The sequence below is a fragment of the Chlamydomonas reinhardtii genome, chromosome 9 (genome assembly GCF_000002595.2).
Source record: "Chlamydomonas reinhardtii strain CC-503 cw92 mt+ chromosome 9, whole genome shotgun sequence".
Lineage (NCBI taxonomy): Eukaryota > Viridiplantae > Chlorophyta > Chlorophyceae > Chlamydomonadales > Chlamydomonadaceae > Chlamydomonas > Chlamydomonas reinhardtii.
The window spans coordinates 4,680,952-4,702,749 of NC_057012.1; the positions used below are offsets into that span (position 1 = coordinate 4,680,952).

The 21,798-nt window shown below is 66.2% G+C and overlaps 4 protein-coding genes across 4 annotated transcripts; 1 reads left to right on the top strand and 3 right to left on the bottom strand.

The window, feature by feature from the left end:
* Nucleotides 1-23: 23 nt before the first annotated feature.
* On the bottom strand, nt 24-2,669 carry CHLRE_09g396846v5 (uncharacterized protein). Its single transcript, XM_001694741.2, has 4 exons — nt 2,336-2,669; nt 1,380-2,040; nt 1,090-1,167; nt 24-930 (listed from the first exon to the last, which is right to left on the bottom strand). Exons 1-4 carry the CDS (start codon nt 2,410-2,412, stop codon nt 511-513), a joined length of 1,236 nt encoding a protein of 411 aa, XP_001694793.1. The 5' UTR covers nt 2,413-2,669; the 3' UTR covers nt 24-510.
* Nucleotides 2,670-3,453: 784 nt separating this feature from the next.
* CHLRE_09g396883v5 (uncharacterized protein) lies at nt 3,454-7,279 on the bottom strand. Its single transcript, XM_043065821.1, has 3 exons — nt 7,008-7,279; nt 6,608-6,801; nt 3,454-6,227 (listed from the first exon to the last, which is right to left on the bottom strand). The coding sequence occupies exon 3, from the start codon at nt 5,852-5,854 to the stop codon at nt 5,528-5,530; it is 327 nt and encodes a 108-aa protein (XP_042921290.1). The 5' UTR covers nt 5,855-6,227; nt 6,608-6,801; nt 7,008-7,279; the 3' UTR covers nt 3,454-5,527.
* A 120-nt stretch (nt 7,280-7,399) lies between these two features.
* CHLRE_09g396920v5 (uncharacterized protein) lies at nt 7,400-14,361 on the top strand. The gene is made up of 16 exons (XM_043065823.1): nt 7,400-7,670; nt 7,757-9,112; nt 9,212-9,253; nt 9,442-9,504; nt 9,644-9,757; nt 9,974-10,405; nt 10,544-10,767; nt 10,893-11,048; nt 11,195-11,354; nt 11,552-11,623; nt 11,748-11,888; nt 11,992-12,177; nt 12,421-12,608; nt 12,781-12,916; nt 13,131-13,265; nt 13,589-14,361. Exons 1-16 carry the CDS (start codon nt 7,662-7,664, stop codon nt 13,685-13,687), a joined length of 3,513 nt encoding a protein of 1,170 aa, XP_042921291.1. The 5' UTR covers nt 7,400-7,661; the 3' UTR covers nt 13,688-14,361.
* Nucleotides 14,362-14,363: 2 nt separating this feature from the next.
* Nucleotides 14,364-21,719, bottom strand: CHLRE_09g396957v5 (uncharacterized protein). The gene is made up of 6 exons (XM_043065824.1): nt 20,795-21,719; nt 17,984-20,555; nt 17,713-17,791; nt 16,860-17,555; nt 16,147-16,585; nt 14,364-16,077 (listed from the first exon to the last, which is right to left on the bottom strand). The coding sequence occupies exons 1-6, from the start codon at nt 21,396-21,398 to the stop codon at nt 14,615-14,617; spliced, it is 5,853 nt and encodes a 1,950-aa protein (XP_042921292.1). The 5' UTR covers nt 21,399-21,719; the 3' UTR covers nt 14,364-14,614.
* Between the last annotated feature and the right edge of the window lie 79 nt (nt 21,720-21,798).

The window sequence follows — 21,798 nt, forward strand, 5'->3', positions numbered from 1 at the left end:
ATCAGGGCTTCGCGAGCACCGTCCGTTCGACTGACCGCGGATGTTGCGCTCGCTCTGAACCGCATCCCCTCTGCCGCGCCAGCGTCAGATAATGTACACACTTCTTTATTGCCAGGAAGAAGAGAGATCCTAAAACTCGTTAGAGCAGGGTTAGCCGACGTCCATCCCTTCACGCCATCCCCCCCAGTGCCACCCTCCCCCTCACCATACCCCTGCCCTCGGCTCTATGCAACCTCGTCAAGCCGCGCTGCCATACTCTGGCCCGATTGGCAAACACAACAGCTGTGCGTTACATGTATGGCTCTGCGCAACGCAGGCCGCGGCGCAGCTTGCAGCAGCCCTGACCGCATCACCCTTCGCATGGTCGCGCCCAGCATAACTGTTCACCTTACATCCTACACGCGCACGAACACAAACGCGCACGAACACAAACACGCACCCAAAGAGTCCACCGCACTGAGCTGGCCCCACAGACTGCCACCGCAAGCCACACGGCGCCTACGCTGGAGGTTACATCCCACGCTCCGACGCCGAGCTGAGGACCGCGTGGCCCTTGGGCGAGGGCCAAGGCGACGCACGGCTGCTGCTGCTCGCGTTCGAGGCGCTGCCGCCGCCGATTCCGTCCGAGCTGCCGCTGCTGCGCGTCAGCACGCCACCGCTGCTGCCCCCTAGCACAAACATGGGCGCGGAAGGCGGAAGCAGCAGCTGGGCCCGGGAGCGCGACGCCGCGCCTCCAGCTGCTGCGTGCTGCTGGGCCGCGGCGATGACGCGGGCGCGGATGGCGTCGATGGAGGAGCCGCTGAGGCTGCCCAGGCCCTTGAAGGCGATGGCCAGCAGCGCGTCCGCGTCAGTGCAGCGGCTGAGCCGGCCCTCCACCACCCGGCACAGCACGTCCATGCTGGTGCAGCTCTGGATGCTGCTGGTGCACATCTGTGAGGCGTATGGCGGGCAGGGAAGGCCGGGGCGTGAGAGGACGTATGCCTTGAGTGGTGCTAACGGTGTGCCCTATGCACAGGTCCGCAGGCCGACGACGGCCAGGCCTGCAGGCCCCGAGCGACTCCCCCCCAAAAAACCGCTGGCCGATCTTACCTTGATTATCGCGAGAGCCACGCGCAGCGCCACCTTAGGCCCTTCCACCACCACGCAGTCCCAGATGCGGAGCACCACCTGTGCAGTAGCGGCCGGTCATCAGCCGGGATCAGGCCGAGCGCATACAATACATAGTTCCAGCAGAATGGATTAGGGTAGCCTCAATCGGCCCCACAACAGCTCGTCCCCTAATCCAAGGGCAATACAACGCACCCTGCTACGGCACTACCAGCTGCAACGGCGCTATAAGGGACGGGAGGGACGGGAGGGGCGGCAGTCGCGGCACGCACCTGGTGCGGTAGCGTGCGCGCGAAGGCGGTGCTGAACCAGGAGCCGGCCAGCAGCTCCATCGGCTCCGGGCACAGCTTGGCCAGCAGCGCGGCCAGCGCCGGCTGCCGCTGCTCCAGCAGCTGCTGCAGCACGTGCACCTCCACGCGCGCGCCGGCGGGCACGTGGCCGCCGGCGTGGGGAAAGAAGCGCCGCTCCAGCAGCGCCACCAGCGTCCAGAAGGCGTGCTCCTCCCGCTCCCGGCCAAACACGGTCAGCAGCTGTGCGGCCACGCTGGCAAGCCCCTTCCAGTATCCCCCGTAGCTGAAGCCTTCCCGTTGCAGGTACGCGAAGATTACGCGGGACAGCGACTCCGCGCCCTTGGCGGTGGAAAAGAGACGGGTTTCGTCCTTGTGCAGAATCCGTGCCACGCGGATGTCGTCCTCCACCTGAATGATGACATCGTCGGTCAGGTCGGCCGTGCTGGCCGCCAGCGCATTGTAAGTGCCCGCTGGCGCATCGCTGGCGAGCTTGTGCGCGCCGGAGGCAACAAAATAGAAATCCGCCCGGAGGCCAGCGGGGACGCCAGCTTTCCGAACCTCCTCCTTGATTGCTGAAGTGATTGGTGTGGGATGCGATGGGTCAAAAGACTGCCAGCAGCGCGGCAGCTCCTTAGCCGGGGTCCTGCGTTCGGGGAAGGCAGACGGCCAGCTGAGCTAGTCCCAATTAAAACACCAGGTGCAGTACCGCACACGCTATATGCTAAAGAGTAGACGCCAAAGGCTTTCCGTTCCAGTGCGGCTGCGGACGCCAGAAGCTGCTACCACTGCCAGCCCGAACACGGCGCCACCCAGCGCACCGCTGGTGCCGCAGCTGCAGCCAGGCCCGCTAGAAGATACAGCGCTACTGAAGTGCCTGTGCCACCCGATGCGCATACGCAGAGCGCACTTAGGAGCTGGGCGCACCACCCCGCCTTTACCTTTTGGTGCTGGCCATCGCAAAGAGCGGCGTGGTGCCGAAGGTGAGACCAGGAAGACCGCGAGCAACGACGGCCATCGCACAGCCTGCGGCTGACGACGAAACTCGAGCGACGTTGGGAATTACTGCTTTCGTTCATTCAGCAATGTGCGAGTGGTGCAAATAGCAGAAAGTTGGTAGTCCAGAGTGCCTATGCGAAATACAGAGTGTTTGGAGTAGCGAGCTATGCGCGACTGTGGTGGATAGCGTCGAGTTCTTGAGTTCTTGAAGCGGTCGCCGCACCCATCTCTGCGGAATCTCGACGGCGCTGCCGCTTCATTGCCACACACCATGGCTACTTCTGTATAATATGCTTCAGAAATGCATTGATGAATCCAGGCACGCTAAGAGGTTTGTGGCAAAGATCGCCGACCCAAGGACCCAGCGGAAGGCCCTGACAGCAGTGACCTGCCTGCCCCAGCGAGTGGGCCCCGGGTAGATGTCGCGCGCGGCGCCCGGCCTCTCCCTTTCCCCGCTCCGGCTCCATCCCGAGTAAATAAGCCAACATGAAGGCGAGGCATAGCTATGCCGAGCCGCTGGACGTTTATCAACCGGGGGGACAGGGGGGAATCGCCGTTCAGGGACGCTGGCAGGTTGCTTCGGCCAGCGCCGGCCTGACGTTGTCAGGGACGGTGGCAGGTTCCTTCGGCCAGCGGGCTGCATGTGGTGTGCGTGTATGCCTGTGTTGCCACGCTGAAAGGCACGCGTGCCTTTGTGCCCCTGGGGAGCTCCTCGTGAGCCCGGATTCTAGACGCCGCGCGCACACCTCCAAATGCCTGGCTCCGTTCCAGGTGGGTGCATTTTGTGGGTTTCGCGTTGTCGCGGCGAATGGCAGCAGCATAGTTGCGAGCTGGAACGCGTCCGCCCCTGCAAGCGGCAGCAGTCTCCACGACACTCGGACTCCATTTGGCGTGCCGAATGCGGAGCAGCGTGGAGCGCGCACCGGTGTCTCGTCTCGAAGGTAACAAGTAACCGCATTGCCGCTGACACTAACTTCTTTCGTGCTGTTTATTGCTAGCCTGGAGCTCGCGACGGCGTCTTGCACTCTTGCATTCGCATTCACTAGCAAGCACTTCGTTGACCAGGCAGCTGTTACAGACCGTGCCAGCATTCACCCGTCATGTCTGAGTGCCTCCCGCATCCACTTGTCTGACCAGTTATAGCTGCTCGCACTCCCTGCCTTTTAAGCTCACACTTTCTCAATGCCGGCCAGCGCCAGCGTGCGATTTCAGCAAACCTTCCGCAGGCCACACTGGTACGTGCGGGGCGCGCTTCAGCTAGCGGATCTGCATGCCTGGTGCCATCGCCTGGCCGGGCGCCCAGAGCCTGATGAATGCGCGCCAGGAACCTGTTTGACCAGCCGCGCACTCGGCACTCACGCGTCGCCGTAGAGGAAGATTACAAGGCAGACGCATGGTTGGCAGATAAGAAGTAAAGCCGTACAGGGGCAGAGGCGCACCAGTCACGGCCAAGGCCGCTATTAGCCACAGCCAGGGACCCGCACGAAAGCACAAACGGACAAACAATACCCAAAACAAATTTGAAACAAATCCGGTTAGCAGCCCGCAGCCACAGGTTTCCCCGAACCCCGAAAACCACACACCCCGGAAAGCGGCCTACGCGGCCGCGGTCGCAGTGCCACAAGGCAAAGCAACCGGCACCAGGAAGGTTGCGGTTCAGGACTTGAGTGTGCATGGCGTATGGCCCGCATGATCCACAGTAATGGAGCTCTTGTCAACAGCGCTCGCCAATGCGCTGCAGAGCATTCTTCTGAGACACTCTCATCGCCCACCAGCAATCCGCAATCCGTTGCTCAAGCATCACTGCTGTCAAGGTTCTGCGCTTGGGATTTTAGAGGCTTCACCCCGCCAGCTGACGAAGGCACTGATCCAGGTGAATACTGGCTCTTGGATGGATGGATAACGCCATCACCAACTCGGCGCAATGCACCGGCCGCCACCCACATGCGTGTCCATATAGTAAAAGGTTCTGCTTGCAAGCATGCCTACACCATTGCAAAGCCTACAGCACACCTCAACAGGACGCATGTTTCACATGCATGCAAGGCTCAGGCTTGGCACAGCCCCTTTCGCCTGGGGGATGGCCCTGAAGACCGCGAAACCATCCAAGAATACATCAAACAACATCATCACAATTCCTTCTGCAGATGACCATTCTACATTCCATGCTTCAGGCGTCTTTGGAGTTGTCAGGAGAAGTCAAACTCACCTTTCTTGTCAGTGGTTCCGGCCCCGCGCAGCTTTGACAAGGACTTCGATCCGGGAGGTTTGCAGCAACACCGTCGTGGTCGGTTTTGTAATGTCGCATTCATGCGGTACGGAATTCATCTGCGGCAGCACTCGCTGCTGTCTCCGTGTTTGCACGATCAAATTGCCCCCGCTTGTAGTGTCTGAATTTTAGACAAATGCCCGCACGCATCACTTCTTGTCGCTGTTCTGTGCCGAGCCTCTATACACACCAGCAACCGTCAACAACAACAGCACCGCCCTACAACATACGCTCATCGCCATCATCCATCAGTACGTGCAGAAGTCCACTACGCTGCCCGCCCGCGCCCTTGCCAGCCACCGCCGCCGCCGCCGCCGCCGCGCCGCCCTCTGAGTAACGGAGCCCGGCTCAGGCATCCAGCGCAAACCCTCCAGACATGCAACCTTCGACAGCGTCAGGGTCCCAAGCCCTCCAGGCCGGCGCACCTTTGCCGCCGCCATCGCCGTGAGGCTCACCGGCCGCACCAGCGCCGCTGTACCCGCTGCCGCACCCGCTGCTGGAAGCTGCGATGGGAAAGTTCGCTTCCTTGATTGCTCCTAATACCGTATGCCCAAGCCCAGCCGAACGCCGCCGCCACCGCCGCTGCTGGTCGTTCCCACCGCGCCGCCGCCGCCATCGCCACCCGCGCTGCCGCCGCCCCCACCGTAAAGACACTACGCTGGCACCGGCTGCAGGTTCCCGCTGTACGGGCAGACATCGACAGGCGGCATCGCCCCTCTTAAGCCGAAGGCGGGATGGTTTGGAGCCGACGGCATGCACGTGCGCGGCGCCCATTCCGTTGATGATGCCCGAGGAAGCCCCGCGGGGCACGTTGCTTACGCCACTGTGGTCGGCGGAGGCACCGGCGGTGACGCCGCCGCCAGTCTCATGCAGCTGGTCCCAGGCTGCTGCCACCGCGGGCGAGCAGGGGTGCCTGCGCAGGGACCGCCGCTGACGCGGCGGCACCACCGACACGGCTGGGTTCGGTGGTGCCGGGGTGCACCGCTGCCGCGGCCGACCATAAGGTGTTGGAGGAGGGGTAGGAGGCGCTGTGGCCGCGGCGCAGCGCCAGCCCTGTGGGCTGCAGCTGCAGCTGCCTGCCGACCGCCGCAGACGGCGCGTGGCCGCCGGCAGCGTTACTCCGCGTGTGTGGCGCGTTGGCAGCGGCGGCGGCGGCGGAGGCAGCAGCGGCGGCTCCGCAGCCTCTGAGCATCGCACAAGCGATTTATATGTGGTCATGCTCATGTAGGCGCCCGTCAGCGACAATGAAGGCGGCGCGACAAAGGGGCTGTTGCAGCCACACGTGTCCTCGGCTGCCGTGCCCGTGGCTGCCGCCGTGGCTGTTGCCGCTGCGGCAGCGATGGCGTCATCACCGCCCAGCGCGGCTGTGCTGCCACGAGGCTGCGCTGGCGGCTGTGCCTGCGCATGCGTGTGCGTGGGCGTCTGCGCGCGCGCCTGGGCCTGGGTGTGCGTGGGTGTGACGCCGAGCCAGCCGCCGGCCAGGAGGTGACCGGCGTCTATCGACAGGCCAGCGCAGGAGTTGGCGCCCACCCACTCAGCCTGGCTGCCGCCCACAACACGCAGGCCTGTAAGTGCGGATGCGCATGTGACTCTGAGGGTGTGTGCAGACGATGCGACAAGACACCGTGCGCGCAGCATGTGCTTGTGCGTGTGTGTGTATGTGTTGACAAGCACAAGAGAAGGAAACACGCGGGGCGCAGTGTGTGCGCCTGCGTGCGCGCGCGTGCGTGCACAGGCCATGGCAAGCCAGTGCGCTCAGCCGCTCGGCGACACGCGCGGGTTCCCACTTCCAAGGGGCGCGGCTGCAGGCCTGCGGTTCCCATCCAACCCCCATGTCTTTTTGAAAATGATGGAAACAACTCCCGTTCTCCATGGACGGCTAACCCCGTCCGTCTTGGTTTCTTTGGAATAAACTTACCCCCCCCCCGCAAACACACACACACACCTCGGGGTAGGCTCCCAGGATGTGTGCGGTCATGCGGCCCTCATTGCCCAGCTCCAGGGCCACGTGCAGCCGCGTCAGCACCAGCAGCCCACCGGCCGCAGGATCACCCGGTCTCAGGCCCAGGCCGAGGCCTCGGGGCCCCAGGTAGTGACTGCGTGGCCGATGGCGGTGGTGTGCGCGGCGTGGGCGGGCGGCTGCTGTGCCGGAGGGGCGGGTGCAGGGGCAGCAGACGGTGTCAGAGGCAGCAAACAGGAGCAGGGGCAGTGAGCGCGCCCGGAGGGTTTGTGTTTGGCGCGCAAGGGCTCGGGCGGGGTCTTGCAGGCGCAGAGACGCAGGCCACCGGAGCAACCCGTTCTCAAGTCCCAGCCCTTCCTCAAGCCCATCAGCCGCAAGCTCCTACCGCGTACTCAGACGGCGACAAGCCGAACGGGTGGGGCAGGCTGTCGGATGCGGCATCTCAGCCGTCCTCCTGCTGGTGCACCGTCTTCGCGGACCCTCTCGCAGCATCCTCCGCTGATTTATAGACGTTTGTCATGTCATGAGCGACACCAGCAGTATCTATACTACTTCCCGCAGAAGATTGTCGAAACGCCTGCCTTTCCGGTGTTGAAGTAATCCTAGTCGCGCAGCCGATTCCCTGTGCCTATTGTCATTTAACCTAACAACAGTTTCATTTAACCTTCCAGCGGTCACGCTCAGTATGGAGCACGGCCAGGGGCTCGGTGGATCCTGGGCGAAGCAGGGATTTTGCTAATTAGGCAGACGTCGTTTCCCCAAGTCCTGCCAGTGCAACCTTTGATACGCATTTGCCAACGTAGCTAAGTCTATCTCGGCTACGCACGTTTGAAAGTTCGCCCGAGTCGCAGCTGTCAACCCTCGCAAAGAAGAGCAGAGACATGTTGTTGCTCTACCCCACAACCTAAATTCTGTAAACTTCATTCCTGGCCAGGCTGGCGCATTTGGTGCCTGGTCAGTGCAAGAAATGACTCGGACGAAAGGCGCGTCTCAAGCGGCGCGACCGCACGCGGCTGTCTCAAAGGACGAGAATGAGCCAATGAAGAAGGTGTGTGCTCAGACCGTGCAGGCTAAGGGAGTCAATTTGTGCTCAGAAACCCATTGCTTGTGTTCCTGCGCTTGGGCGGTTTGCAGGCCGCCGTCGGCAACAATCAACCTGCTGGCAAGCGGTCGCGGGAGGTGCTATCGCTGCTGAACACGGCAGTCCTGTTGAACAGCGGCACGGAAGTGGGCGGAAGGTCGCGGGGTCGCGCGTCTGTCGCTGAAGCAAGGCCGGAGCAGGACCAGCGGCAGCCTGCAGGGCGAGGCAAGAAGGGCCTGTCAGCACCGCCGGCGCCAGCGCTGCCGTTTGCCGCTTCCCAGCAGCAGGAGCCGGTGGTGCCAGGCGACAAGCGTGCGACTGCGGTGACGAGGACGGACAAGACGCGTTTTGTAGCCGCAGATGCAGGGGCAGAAACAGCGCCTGCCGCCGAGCCAGCGAAGGCGGTGGCGGACAAGCGCGGTGCACCGGAGCACGCGGCCGGCACGCACCAGCCCGGCGCTAAGAAGCGCAAGGTCAGCCGCAGCTCTGACAGCGGCCAAGACGATGCTGAGGCGCCCCAGCCTCAAGCCCAGGCAGCCAAGCCAAAGCAAAAGGGCTCTGGCAACGCATCCGCCGCTGCTGCAGCAGCTGCTGCTGAAGCCGCTGGCACCAGCGTAGTCCCAGTGGAGGCCGGCGCTGAGAAGAAGCGCAAGTCCAAGAGCAGCGGTGACGGCAAGGCTGCCCTCGAGCAAGATGCCGGCGGGGCTTCTCGCCCCGGCCAGCCGTCAGCTGGTGGGCGGTCGTCCAACGACGGCTCGTCTGCGCCAGCGACAAATTCAGGCGCAAGCCGGGCGGCGGCAGGGGCCGGGGCCGGGAAGCAGCAGGCCACGAACAAGCAGGCAGAGAAGGCGGCCAGCAAGGCGGCAGGCATTGCAGCGGCGGCCGCTGCTGCCGCACCGCCTGCAGATGTGCCCCTGGCGGATGCACCTGCCAAGGACGCGAGCGTGGCAGGACCGTCAGGTTCGGTGGCGGCTGGCATCCCGGCAGCCCAGCTGGTGCCCCAGGCTGAGGACGGCGCGGGCGCCAAGCGGACAAGGAAGCAGGCCGCAGCGGCCGCGGCAGCCCTGCAGCCGGCAGTGATGGAGGCCCCACCGCCGGTGCCGCAGGCAACCGCAGCGCCACACGCTCAGCCTGCAGCCGCGCTTGCCCCAGCACCCGCGCCTGCTCCCGCCCCTGCGCCCATGCCTGCCCCTGCACCCGCGGGCACCGCCGCAGCGGCCCCCGTCCGCCGTGCGATTGCCGCAGCTGGCGAGGGTACACCTAGTGCGACCACCACGACTGCCGGCGGGGCAGGGGTGGCTCGGCAACTGCCTGTGACGGGAACGACGCCTGTCAAGATTGTGACGATGCCCATGCCGCGCATGGACGAAGTGGGGCAGCGGGAGCGCAGCGCGGTGGTGGAGCTGCAGGTGCGTCTTCGCAGGGGCTGTTGTGCATATGCCGCCATTGAAGTACCAGCCGCTCATTTGGCTGAGTCGTATCACATGCGTGCTTGGCGTGCGATGCAGCGCCAACTGGTGGAGCTGCGCGGTATGTACGACGAGCTCAAGGTGCGGGTCACGGGTGCGGGTGCACATCGGGACTTTGCTCACACACTGTGAACCTCTGGCGCGCTGGCTTCTGACGTGGGCCCAATTCACCACTCCTGCTGCTTGGGCGTGGGGCTTCCACCGGGTCATGGCCCCAAATTCATCGCTGCTGCCTTAGCGTGCCCGCCGCCTCTGCCGCGACTCTGCAGTCGACCAAGATCCACGAGCTGGAGAAGGTCCTGGCGGAGCAGGTCCAGTATACGGAGGAGCAGGTGGGTGTCGCTCTCGCCGTTTGAGCGACCCCAGGACCCCGCCAGCACCAGCGCACGGCCGGCGCTCAGAGACCTGGCCTTACATGGTGAGACCCTTGGCCATATTGCAACCGAGCAGTGCTTGTTACTGCGTCCACAGGTCCGCCACGCGGAGCAAAAGGCCAAGCTGTGGCAGGCGGCGGCGGAGCACGCGGAGCAGAAGGCCAAGGCCGCCGGCAGCGAAGAGGTTGCCAGCCGCATTGCCAGCCTGGAGGTAGGGGCACACGGGGAAGCGCCTTGGCGGAATGTGCTTATGCTCAACACCACTTACACCAGGATGCCATGTTGCGCCATCGCGACGCTTGCTCGCCTTCGGGCTTCTCCTTCACGTCGTAAATAGTCACAAGGGCGCGTGCTAGGAGTGTATCTGAGCTTGTGTGCCGGTTGGTGACGGTATCGGTGTGGCCTTGCCCCTATTCGTTACCTGCAGGCCCAGGCACAGCAGCTGCTGGCTGAGAAGGGCGAGCTGCTGCTCCGAGTGGCGCAGCAGGAGCGCGAGCTGGCGCAGACGCAGCAGGCGCTGCACGACATGCGCGCGGAGCTGATGCTGGCGGGCCAGGGGCAACAGCAGCAGCAGCATGAGGGGGGCGAGGCGCAGGTACTGCAGCTGACCGGCGCCGGAGACGGCGCGGCCGGGGCGGCGGGCGCAGCGGCACGCGGCGGTGACGCAATGGAGGTTGATGACGCGGGTGGCAACGGACGCGTGGCACAAGGCCCGTCACCGCGGCAGGTGCACGGTGCCGGGGCGACACCTGCCGACGCGAACGGGGCGGCGGCCGGGCGCAGCGTGCAGTTCCCTTCCATCACGCCCGGCCCCGGCGTGCTCTTCCCCACGCCCGGCACCCAGCTGGTGCGCATGCGGGTGAGGCAGTACACACGCCACCCGGCTCGCTGCTTTCCGTCCCAGTTCACCTATTACAACCGTGGAGCGCATGTGCCACGTTATCTTATCCTCAAGCGCAAATTGACTTCATTCCTTAACTTTTTGTTGTTATCGTAGGGCTTTCTTGGCAGCGGCATCGGAGGCCAGTCCAGCGGCGAGACGCCCAGCGCCACCGGCCCGGGCGTCAGCACCGAGTGCCTGCGCGTCGTCAACATGCTGCCCTCGCTGCGTGCCGTGTCGACGGAGGACGGCGGCTCGGCGCCGCTGTCGGGCGCGGCCACTGGCGGCACCGGCCTCAACACGCACTGCCAGCGCGTCGTCAACATGCTCCCGCAGCTCAGGTAAGGCGTTCACGTAGGCCCCAAAAACGTGACTGAGCATGAGCGCTGCTAGCTGCGCAGACCGATTCCCCAGCTGTGTGATATACACTTGTAAAACATGTCCATGCATGTGCTTTTGCATGCAGGGCGCCCACACCGAGCATCCAGTCCCGGCTGGCGTCCGGGGCGGTGCCACTGGCGCTGCAGTCGGAGGCGGCCGCCGCGGCGGCGGCAGAGGGCGCCACGCCCGGCCCCTCTGGTGCGACCGGTGCTGAGCAGCCGGCCGCCGGCAACAAGAGCAGGTGAGGCCAGCTGGACAGGACACCAACACTCCTTGCTGCGCTAATACCTGCTTGCCCTTACCGTTCCTCGGCGCCTGGATCTAGCCGCGCATGCCGCTGCTGACCTTATCACCGCGTGCAACCCGCCCTCACCTGTATGGCTGCAGGCGTTCCAACGGAAGTCCCATCGACGGCATCTGCGGAGCCGACCAGCGCAAGGCCGGCGCCCAGCCCGCCGCCACCAGCGCCGCCACCGCTGCTGCCGACATGTCGTTTGCGCACGCCATGCGCGCGCCGGAGGCGTTCCACATGCCCGCGCGTCAGCAGGTGACTTGCTTGAGGGGCGCTGGGACGGGGCGGGCCCACGGTACAAAGCGACACTCAGTAGTCAGTCCCAGCAACGCACACGGAGGTTCTGTGCAATCCACTTGACTCATTAGCAGTTGATCAGCTGCCCGTCCGTTTGTTGATGGCTTTTCGTGCATGATATGTCCCGACATGCTGCCCCCACCCTCGTGCCGCAGGACCAGTACAGCTTTGTGGACCTGAACCCTGCGTCGGCCCGCAAGGGCCCGCCGCCCACTGAGGGCCCCCTGGTGGGTTGCTGAGCAGCACCAAGCCCCAAGCTCCGTGTGCCTCGTCCGGCAGCGTTGCTTGCCTGGCTGACAGATCCCGACAAGCCACAAATGGTAATGACGGTTTCTCCTCACACCCTTGCAGGCCGCCCAGGTTGCGCTTGCTGCGGCAACTGCTCTGCCACGCTCACCCGTGGCGGCGGCGCTCGCCCGCAGCCCCCTGCTGCCGCGGGCGTCGCCCGCGGCCCGGCTCCTCCTGTCGCCCTCTGGACGCGTATCCATCCAGGTGCGTAGCACCCCGCCGCAAGCCCGACTCCATGCGGGTACCGTGTGCCACACAGCCCGAGGAGTTTGCAATCTGAACGTTGTTGTGGTGCTCTGCCCGGCAGGCACCTGGCCTTGCGGGCTTCAGCCCTCGGGCTGCGGCTGCTGCCGCCATTGCTGCTGCCAGGGCGGCGCTCGCGCTCGACTCTGGCAACAACAGCAACCAGGGCAGCTGCTCCGGCCTGGTCGCCCGCGCGGCGGCGCAGCAGGAATGCGCGCAGGAGCCGGAGGCTGCAACCGGTGATGGATCGGTGCGTTCTTAGACCTCTGCCAAGCCGAGCGCCGAGCTGCTTTGCACACAGCATGCACTGTGCCGTGTCTCACTTGTCAACGTTGCCGACCCAGACCTACCTATTCCCAGCTAACCTGACTCCTGCACCCTCATGTTGGGGTCTGGGGATGTGCCGCACAGTCACGGAACGTTGCCCCCCTTGTCCTGTTCCATCGCACTCGGCTATCCTGACTGTCTGCGGCGCTGCCTGGGTGCGCTGCAGGCCACCGCCGCTCAGGGCGGCACCGGCACGCCCATGTCCGCGCGCAAGCTGCCGGCGGCTTCTGCGGCGGCGGCAGGGCCCGGCGCCGACCAGGCGGCGGCGCCCGTTGAGCTGCCGGCGGCCCTGTCGCCTGCCGCCAATGCCGGCCAGCCAACAGCCCAAGCCCAAGCGGAGCTGGCGATGCCAGGGTAAGCGCCCGGAAGCCCGCGCACAGCCCGTGTGTAAAAAACAACTCATGACGAGCAGCTTGCTGATTGCCGGTCATCTGAAGCAGCATGGGCGCATGGGTGGAGCTGGAGCTGTTCATAAATAGCGGTACGGTACAATTCATGTGCTACCGGTGCTTTCACTCCTTCGCAGGTCGCCCTCGCCGCGCACCGCCAAGCTGATCATGTACGAGCGCATGCTTGACTGGCACGTTGACACGGTGTCGCTGCGCCCGGAGGCATGCCGCCTCACGCACCTGGGCTGCGGCATGTCCTTCGAGCTGCGCGAGGTGGGCGCGCAGGCGAACGCAGGGGCGCGCGCACGGACGGGTGCTGTGGGGCACTGTGGGACTGGCAGAATGCGTGTCGCTTGCACGTGACCGGCAGACCGGCAGGCACCTTCCGCGTGTGCGCAAGCGCAGCCGGCGTGGGCAGGCAGTGGGCTCCGCCCTAGGATCAGCTGGAGCCCTGCTTATCCAACCCGCCTACATCTTGTTGCTGCAGACGGAGCTGGATGAGGAGGAGCTGGCGGACCTGGCGGAGCAGTCCGACGCTGTCATCCTGCCCGGCACCAAGTTCTTCCAGTACACTCTGCTGCAGCCGGGCTCGGCAGGGGACTGCCTGCCCGAGCACCTGAAGGTGCGAGGAGGATGGGAACGACAGGACACAGCGGGCCCACGGGAGAGGGTTGGGATGGTAGAGAGAAACTCTGTACCCTCATTGGGCCCGGGGCAAGAATGCCTCACGCCTTAGCCCGGGCGAATGGAATTTAGCGCATGTTGCGGCCACACAGCGTGCGTGCTGCCGCTGGCACAGCTGCATTCTGTGCTTGCTGACAACCTCAATCCGTATCCCCTCACTCCCGTTTTCGTTGGCTTTGGTTTAGTTTGGGCTGGTATTTACAACCCCCACACACTCTCTCTCTCTCTCTCTTGCTATCTGGCGTGGCGATCCACCTGCAGGATGAGATCAAGATTCCTGCGGACCAGCGCCGCCCCCTTCTGCACGAGCTCGACAAGGCCATCAAGGCGCACCTGGCGAACCAGCAGCCCGTAGCCTAGCCGCATTATGTCTGGCACTGTGGCGTAGCTGCGCTTGGAAGCATGACAACCGGAGATGTGGAAGCGGGGCTGGGTGTCTGTGTGTACGGTGCTGTGACACTCTTCGGCATCCGTGCTGCCGTAGGGAAAGGCCCGTGCCAGCCTGCAAGGGTTGCGTTGCGTGGCCGTGAAAGAGAAGGAACGGCGATGAGATGTACCGACGCGCTCGTGGACTGTCGCTGACATTACGTGCTGACATAGTGACGTGCGCCTGGCAATAATGCGATGGGACGTTTGCCATATAGCAAGACATCTATCCAGTAGATTCGTGGCACGCCTATACCCTGCTTATACCGATCAGACTTGTGCTGACCGTTCTGTGCTGGCCGGGTACTGCTACTGTTGTGTGACTCCGAACAGGCTACCCTAGCGCCACCGCTCTTCCTAATGAGCTGAGTTGCACGTGATGACCGAACATAAGCAGGCCCATCAGGGCCTGGGCACATTGTGATAATCACAACAGCTCACATTGCTGTGTAAGAATGGGCGGCCATGGAAATGCGGTAGACTGCTCTTTCACCTTTGACTGATTGCCTTTCACCAGCTGCCATGCATTTGATGGCCATGGCCAAGCCTTACCAGGGATGCGTATGCTTCACTACTTGCGTCGTGCAGCCGCATTGCTAATTTAAGGGTTGAAAATTGAACAGCCCCCGTTCCAGCGCCTAGCCGTGCTTCCCATCACTCAAGACCACGTTCAACAATCGTCAACATCCCACTAGCCTCGCCGCCCGCCACACCACTCGCCTGCAACGCTTCCCAGCACCGAACAAGACACCCACCCAGCACACCATGATGCGTGTAACTATGTCAAAACCGTATCCACTTTGCCACAATGCTTCCCAGATTCCACCACGATCGCTGTACATCAGCCTTGCTCCACACACACTACTGCTCCGACCGCAGCCGCAGCACGCCTGCCGGCCCCGGCAGCGCCACGTACCGCTTGTACGGCGTGCGGTCCTGCCGCTTCATGGGGGACGCCTGCCACCGCCCCATGGGTGGCCACGACTCCTCGTCGTACACAGCGGGCGGCTCCTCCTCCTCCGGCGCCTCCGCCGCTTCTTCCCCTATCGCCTCCGCCTCCGCCTCGGCCTCAGCTTCGAGGGCTTCTTCATACTGCTCCAGTGATTCCGGCTCCAAGTGCTGTTGGTCATGGTCGCCGTCGTACCCCTGCTCCTCGTAGCCCTGCTGCGGCCCCTCTGAGTACTGCTCCTGGCCGTCGTGCGCCGCCTGCTGGGTGCGCTGCTGCCCGCCGCTGGCCTGCTGCTCCTCCAAGAGGTCGCCGCGCACTCCATTTGCTGCCGGCTGGAAACCCGGCCCAACGCCACCACTACCAGCTCGCAACCCGCCAGAAATTCTGGACAGGGGCTCTTGCGACCAAGTAGCCGCTGCACCCAAGCCCTCGACTGCAACCTCATAATGTCCGAATGCTGGCAGGCTGTCGTCTTCTTGCGCCCCTGCCGCCAACGCCGGCCAAGCCTGGTGCTCCTGCTCCTGAGGAGCCTGCGCCGACTGTGCACGCGGCCCGGGCGGGCCGGCCCGGAGCGTGGCGGCATCCGCCAGCGAGACCTCCGTGCCTGTGACGCTGGGGCGCCGGCTGCTGCCGCCGCTGGCTGTGCTGCTGTCGCCAAATGTGACCTCGATGGGGCCCTCGCCGTCGGCCGCGCCAGCCCAGAGCGAGCCCAGAAGCCGCGGCTCCAACGCTGTCTGAAGCTGACGCTCGCCTGGCCCCCTGAAGCCCTCGCCCTGGGACGATTCCAATGCCGCAGCCCCCATCACCTCCGTCTCCTCATCGCTGCCCTCCCGCACAGCCTCGAGGCCGAGCCTGACAGCGCTGGCACCGCCGCCCCAGCCCCGCCCCGACCCTTGCAGCTCCATTGCCTCCCATGCAGCCGCGATACCCACACCAGCACCTGCCCCGCCCTCGCTCTGCGCGCCCGTGCGAAGCGCCGCCTCGGCTCGTGACGAGGGCGGCGTGACACCGCCACCCATGGAAGCGGAGCGCAAGCGCCGGTCCAGGCTGCCGCCGCCGCCCGCCCCGTCGTCCCACGGCCAGCCGCCGCTGCCAGGGCCTGCAGCGCCACTGCCGGAGGGCGTCAGGAATCGCTCCGTCAGCCACTCCAGGTCGGACTCGAGTACCTGACACAACTCGGACACAGGCAGGCCGTGCAGCTGCGGGCGCTGCATGCTGGGTGGGGTGCTGCCGGCGGAGGCGCGGCTGCCGCTCGCGCCCGCGCCCGTGCCGGCACTTGCGCCGCCGCCTGCGGATGCGGGTGCAGACCGGCCGCCAGAGCCGCCCGAGCTGACCCGGACAGAGGGCACGCCTCCACCCGCGCTGCCGGCTGTGGCTGTGGCCGCGGCAGCGGCCGCTGAGGGTAGCGGCGTCGTGCTGCCGCTTGCAGAGGCGCCGACCGTACCTGGCGCGCCCACATCCGCCGGGCTTTGCGAGCCCTGCCGCGGGGACAAGCGCAGGCCCTGCCCCGGTGAGGGTGCCGGCGGCGGCAGCCGCGGCAGCGGCAACCGGCTGCGGCCTCCGCTGCCCAAGTCGCCGGCAACTGCACCGGCGCTCGCTGCCACCCCCGACCACAGCGCCCCAGTCACCTCAGCAGGCCTATAGTGCTGCTGCAGGTCAGGTCCACCGGCCGCAGGCGAGGACGCGCCGCTGTCACTGCCGAGCGCCGCGCCCTCTCCGCCCGCCCGCGCTGCCGTGCTTGCAGCCGCCAGCGCCCGCCAGGCATGCAGCGCGGGCGCGAGGTAGCGGTGGCGGCTGAGCAGGTCGGCGGCTTCCCGCAGCGCCGTCTCCTCCGCCAGCTCCACTAGCGCCTGCTGCTGCAGCGCCGCCTGCGCCTGCATCACCTGCACATGCGCCGGCCAATTGCAACAGCGCAATCTTGTTAGGTCAGGCTAGACCTGGCCGAATAGGATGAGGGCAGGTCAGGCCAGGCTGAGTCGGTTGAGGTCCGGCCAGGTCAGGTCAGGTCAGGCCAGGACATGTCGGCCCAAAGGCGATCGGTGCCAGGACCCAGCGAAGTGGTTGCAGTCACACACCGCTACTGGCGTCGCCTCAAAGGTGGCACTGGCGTGTCATGCCATGCCACATACACACTCAGCACCTTCGCGCACCACGCACCTGCATGCCCCGGTCAGCCAGCGCCAGCCAGCACCGGAAGCAGTGCCGCAGGCGCAGCAGCCGGTGCACGTCGCGACCGTAGTCGTCCTCCCAGGCCTCCTGCACCCGCGCCTCAGCAGACGGCATGGGCGACAGAGGCGGAGGTTGGGGCTGCCTGGGCTGCACGTGCTGTGGGCGCGCAGCGGCAGCGGCAGCAGCAACAGGCAAAGGAGACCCATACGCCGGGGCACCAAGGGGCTGCTGCCGCCAGGGTTGTGCCGGTGCCGGTGTCCGCTGTGCGTACGGGAGCGGCAGCGCCTGTCGCGGCGTCCAGGCGCCGGGCTGCCCTGGGTGCGGGTGCTGCGGGTGCACGTGCGGCAGCGTCTGCGGCGCGCTGCCTTGCGCCACCTCCATCGCCGCGTGTTCCGCCACCGCCGCTGCGATGTCGCGCCACGCCTCCAGGCAGGCGCGTGCGGTGGCGGCCGCCCGGTGGCTCAGCAGCACCCGCACCGAGGCCTGGCGCGCCCAGTACGTCACCCAGCCACGCATCGCGCGCTGCAGCAGCACGCGGGCGGCGTGGGAGCGCGCCCGGTGCTCGGCGCCGCGCAGGGCAAGGGCCGAGGATGACGCCACAGCCCGCCAACCAGCAAGCGCTGTCGCTGCGAGCCGGGCGCGGCGCTTGCGGCCGAGTGCGGCGGCGGTGGCGACGCGCCGCGTCTGCGTGAGGGCAGACACAGCAAGTTGTTATGTGTCCTCCCGGTCCTGACTGCTACGCAAAGCGAACTGGTGACCTACAGCAAGCAGCGGGGCTGCGGCACTTGTCTACAGTACAGCACTCCAGTCGTTGTACAGTATCGTACTCCAGTCGTCGTACCTGCTGTGCCAGCGCCACGTCGTGCCAGGCGCCGAACACTTGCACCATCGCCCGCGTCTGCCGCCCGCTCGCCAGGTACCTGGACGCGCATGCACCACACACCCGCGCATGCACCACATACCATCAGTCTCAGCTCGCCAGGCGAGGAGGCAAACAACAAGCAGAGCACCGCCACACAGCGTCGCCCGCCCATGTGATGTTCGCGCCGCGCGGTCGCCTTTTGCGCTTGCATCCGTCAGGGTCACATGTACGACGGCAACACCGCGCCTACCTGAACAGCCGCCGCAGCGCCACCTGGTGCTTCCAGCCCCCGAACGCCCTGGCCGCCAGCTGCATCAGCCCCGGCGAGGCAGCCAGCCGCAAGGGCGGCCGCGCCGCCGCTGTCGCCGGCGCCGCCGACTGCACCTCGCCCCACGCCACGCCACGACCGGCCGTCGCCGCCGCCTCTCCCGCCCCTGCCCACGGCGCTCCTGCTGACCGCGGTGACGGTGATGGCGACTGCGACTGCGTGTGCAACCTCTCCAGGAACGCGCTGACGGCCTCTGTCGCTGGCGACGGCAGCGGCGCCTCGCTAGCCTCTCCAGACTGCGGTTGCTGCTGGCGCCGGGTCCTGCTGCTGCTGGTAGCCGCCGCCTCCCGGGACCGCCCACCAGCGGACCAGCGAGGCGAGAAGGCTCCCAGCAGCGCATCCGAGTCCCCGGGCGCGTGCAACGCCTGGCTACCATCCGCTCCCACACACCCTCCCGCAGCCAATATCGCTCCAGCGCCGCCAGGCACGCCGGTCGCCCAGCGCCCGGGCTCGCCCGCCGCCGGCGCAGCCGGCGCAACGGCGCCAGAGCCGGGCGGCTGCGGTGAGGTGAGGTGCGCCAGGGCCATGCGAGCTCGTTCTGGCCATCGCGCCACCTGCTGCGCGTCATCCAGCAGCCGCGCCGCGATGGCGCTGGCGGCGGCGTCAAAGGCGGTGTAGCGCACTCGCGCGTCCAGCTCGAGCTCGGGGCGAGGGCTGCGGCCCGGGCTGGGGTCTGGGCGGGGGCTGCGGCCAGCCCCAGCCCCAGCCCCAGCCCCAGCCCCAGCCCCAGCCCCAGCCCCAGCCCCAGCCCCAGCCCCAGCAGCCAGCGGCTGCAGCAGTGCCGCCGGCTGCGGCTGCGGTCCTGCTGGCGGCCACGCGGCCGCTTGCTGCTGCTGCTGTTGCTGCGGGTCCTGCTGCTGCCGATCGTTCTGCGGCTGTCGCTGCTGCGGTCGCAGCAGGGCGCCCGAGGAAGTGGATGATTCGGACAGCCCGTCAATCCACTCCGGGGGTATGGGTACGGCCAGCGGGGCCGACTGCCACAACACGAGCTCGGGCCCCTGGGAAGCCGGAGCCAAGTCCGTTAGAGCCTGCTGGGAGGGCAGGTACGGCTGCTGCAGGCCCTTGGCGCCGCCGTCGGCAGCAAGCGCACTGACAGCCGCATGCTGGCCGGGCCGCTGCAGGCCCCACACCTGCTGCTGCTGTTGCTGTTGCTGCGGTAGCGGCTGGTGGTGGTATTGCAGCTGCGGCGGCTGCGGCTGCCAGGCCTGCTGTGGCCTCAGCGGAAGCTGCTGCGGTTGCTCTTGCTGGTGTTGCCGCGAGTGCTGGTGTGGCTGTAGCACGGTGGGCTGCAGGGCCTGCGCCAGCTGCTGCTGAGGGTAGGTCGGCTGCATGGCGTGCAGGTCCAGCGACGCAAGGGAACCCGGCGACCCGAACTCCCCGGCCGACGGCACAATCACAGCACTTCGGCGGGCTGCAAGCGGGGAGGAGCCGGGCACCTGGTGCTGTGATTGGTACGACAGAGCCCGTGCCACGCCGCCGCCACGATTCTCCTGCTGCTCAAGCGCTCCTGCTGCCACCCACGGCGCAGCGCCGTCGCCTCGAGCCAGTCCCCTGGCCGCTGCCCGCGGGCTGCACTGCACCGGGCTAGACTGCTGCTGTGCATGCTGCTCCCGCTGAGCCCGAGGCGGCGAGGCGTGGGGAGGCTGCTCAGCGGCCGCGTAGCCGGCTTGGGGCTGTGCCGCCTGCCGCTGCTTCTGCTTCTGCTGCAGCTGCTGCAGGTGTGTGACAGGGATGGCGACTGGGCGGTGGGCGTGCGCTGGCCGCAGCTGCGTCACACCTCGGGAGCTGGCCGTCGTTCTGCCGCCGGTAGCAGCGCTTTGGGATGATGTGGCGGCGCCGGGCTTGCCATGCCGCCCCAGGGCTGCCAGCAGAGCGCCCACCGGACTAGGAGTGCCTGCTGCGGCCGAGCTCTCGCCCTCATCCCCTGGCAGGTGCGGAGGGTGCTGCAGCTGGTGCGGTGAGGCTGCAGCTGGCGGCAGCGGTGTTAGCGGCAGGCCATTTTCCGCCACCGTAGCCGAGGAAGCAGCGCGGGGGTCGTAGGAGTCCGTCAGCAGCCAGGGCGCCAGCCGCGGCGCGCTTGCTGCCCGCGGTGGCGGCGCTTGCCCCTGCCCCCGCCCCTGCTGTTGCGGCCGCCACTGCTCTGTGGCCTGTGGCGCCCGAACTGCTGCTGAAGACGCTGTCCTTGGCGCGGCCGCGGCCACCGACAACGCCCCATAATCACGTTGCTGCTGCTGGCGGCGCAACTGTTTAGGTTGCAGCTGTTGGTGCTGCTGGTGCTGCAGCTGCAGCTGCTGGTGGCGTCGGTGCTCCTCCTCCGTGTAGCCCGCGGCGGACAGCGACAGGGCGCTGCGGACAAGCTGCTCCAGCGGCCCCAGCGACGGCGGCGTGGCAGCGCCGCTGCCGCTGCCGGTGCCGGCACCCTCCGCGGAGGCGGTGGGCCCTCCGCCGCAGGCAGGCACGCCGGCCAGCTGCGGCGCCGGCGTTTGCAGCGCTCCTGCAGATTACCGTAGCATCGGCACACATTGTCAGGCAGGGAGGTTGGGCCGGCTGGTCAGTCGGTGGGTTGGCCCGCAGCCCGCAGTGTCTGGTGTTGTATGTGAGGCTCTGCCCGGCAGCAGGGCGCCAGGCTCCGGTGCGGACGGCGTGAGCGTCCGCGTGGCCGGCCCGGCAAGGTGGCGGAAGGTGGTCCTGAGGGTTTGCAATTGGTACACGTGCGCCTGCACCTGTGCCTACCTGTAGTTGCGTAAGGGGTCAGCGACGCGAACGGCGGTCGGGAGGGGCCGCCAACCGCGGCGGCGGACCTGCTGGCCGCGGCCGGCGCGGGCAGAATGGACGACCGAGCCGGGTTCCACAGACCGGGAGTTGCAGCGGACGAGGCAGCAGCGAGCACGTGGGAGTGGTACAGGCCCCACGGCGTCTGCAGCGTGGCTGGGTGGCCGCCGGGGGGGCTAAGGGAGCTGCTGCGGGGCCCCGCGCCAGGCTTGTGGCCGCTGCTGGTGCCAGGGCTTACACTGCGGCCAGGCGAGACGGAGCTGGACTGCTGCTGGGGCGGCTTGCGCTGGTAGGGGGCGCTGGATGCTCGGTGTGCCCTGTGCGCCGCGGCTGCCTTGCTGAGAGACGCACCAGGCGGCAGCCAGGAGGGGGCCTGCTGCGGCGGTGGCGCCGGGCGAGGGCGCGGACGCAGCCCTGCTAGGAGCTTGTAGTGTACAGAAGCGGCATACTGCTGGGCCAGAGGCGATACAGACCTCGGTTGCTGTGCTGGAAAGAGCACGCCACGCTGTGCTGGGAACGGGTCCTTCCCGCGGAGGAATATAGGCGAAATCGACCGCGGCTCCATGGTTAGGGGCACCGCGATCGTCAGCTCTGCTGTAATGTGTTACTGCGACATACTGATTGTGCGGCACCCAGCAATTTGCGCTGCTGGAGAAGCAGAAGCAAGCAAAGTCCACGTCGAACAAAGTCCTTATGGCGCGAACATACAGTGCCGCAGCGTTGAGGCTAGTATGTTTTCCCTACAATACCAGCGACTGTAACCTTATACCGCTTCAGTTCAATAGTTTTGCGACGAGCTGCGCTGAGCCCAATTGAAATTGTCATAAACATGAAGCGTAAGGCCAACCCTGAATTCACAGCAAAATATGTGGCTGCTGCTTATGCTATTACGTCACAAAGCCGTGTGCGGAAAGCTGGGCCGAATCCATGATGAGACACAGATCCAAACAATTTCAAGACGCGCT

Bases quoted from the DNA above. Each gene is read 5' to 3' on its own strand.
- CHLRE_09g396883v5 (XM_043065821.1), bottom strand. From the start codon at position 5,854: ATGCTCAGAGGCTGCGGAGCCGCCGCTGCTGCCTCCGCCGCCGCCGCC.
- CHLRE_09g396957v5 (XM_043065824.1), bottom strand. From the start codon at position 21,398: ATGGAGCCGCGGTCGATTTCGCCTATATTCCTCCGCGGGAAGGACCCG. The intron at 17,792-17,983 runs GTAGGCGCGGTG...ATGCGCGTCCAG, and splicing joins GCGCTGCGGCGGCTGTTCAG to GTACCTGGCGAGCGGGCGGC. The intron at 16,586-16,859 runs GTGCGTGGTGCG...GCGCATGTGCAG, and splicing joins TGGCTGACCGGGGCATGCAG to GTGATGCAGGCGCAGGCGGC.
- CHLRE_09g396920v5 (XM_043065823.1), top strand. The intron at 9,758-9,973 runs GTAGGGGCACAC...CGTTACCTGCAG, and splicing joins GCCGCATTGCCAGCCTGGAG to GCCCAGGCACAGCAGCTGCT. The intron at 10,406-10,543 runs GTGAGGCAGTAC...TTGTTATCGTAG, and splicing joins CCCAGCTGGTGCGCATGCGG to GGCTTTCTTGGCAGCGGCAT.
- CHLRE_09g396846v5 (XM_001694741.2), bottom strand. From the start codon at position 2,412: ATGGCCGTCGTTGCTCGCGGTCTTCCTGGTCTCACCTTCGGCACCACG. The intron at 1,168-1,379 runs GTGCGTGCCGCG...GCTACTGCACAG, and splicing joins CGCGCACGCTACCGCACCAG to GTGGTGCTCCGCATCTGGGA. The intron at 931-1,089 runs GTAAGATCGGCC...TACGCCTCACAG, and splicing joins TGGCTCTCGCGATAATCAAG to ATGTGCACCAGCAGCATCCA.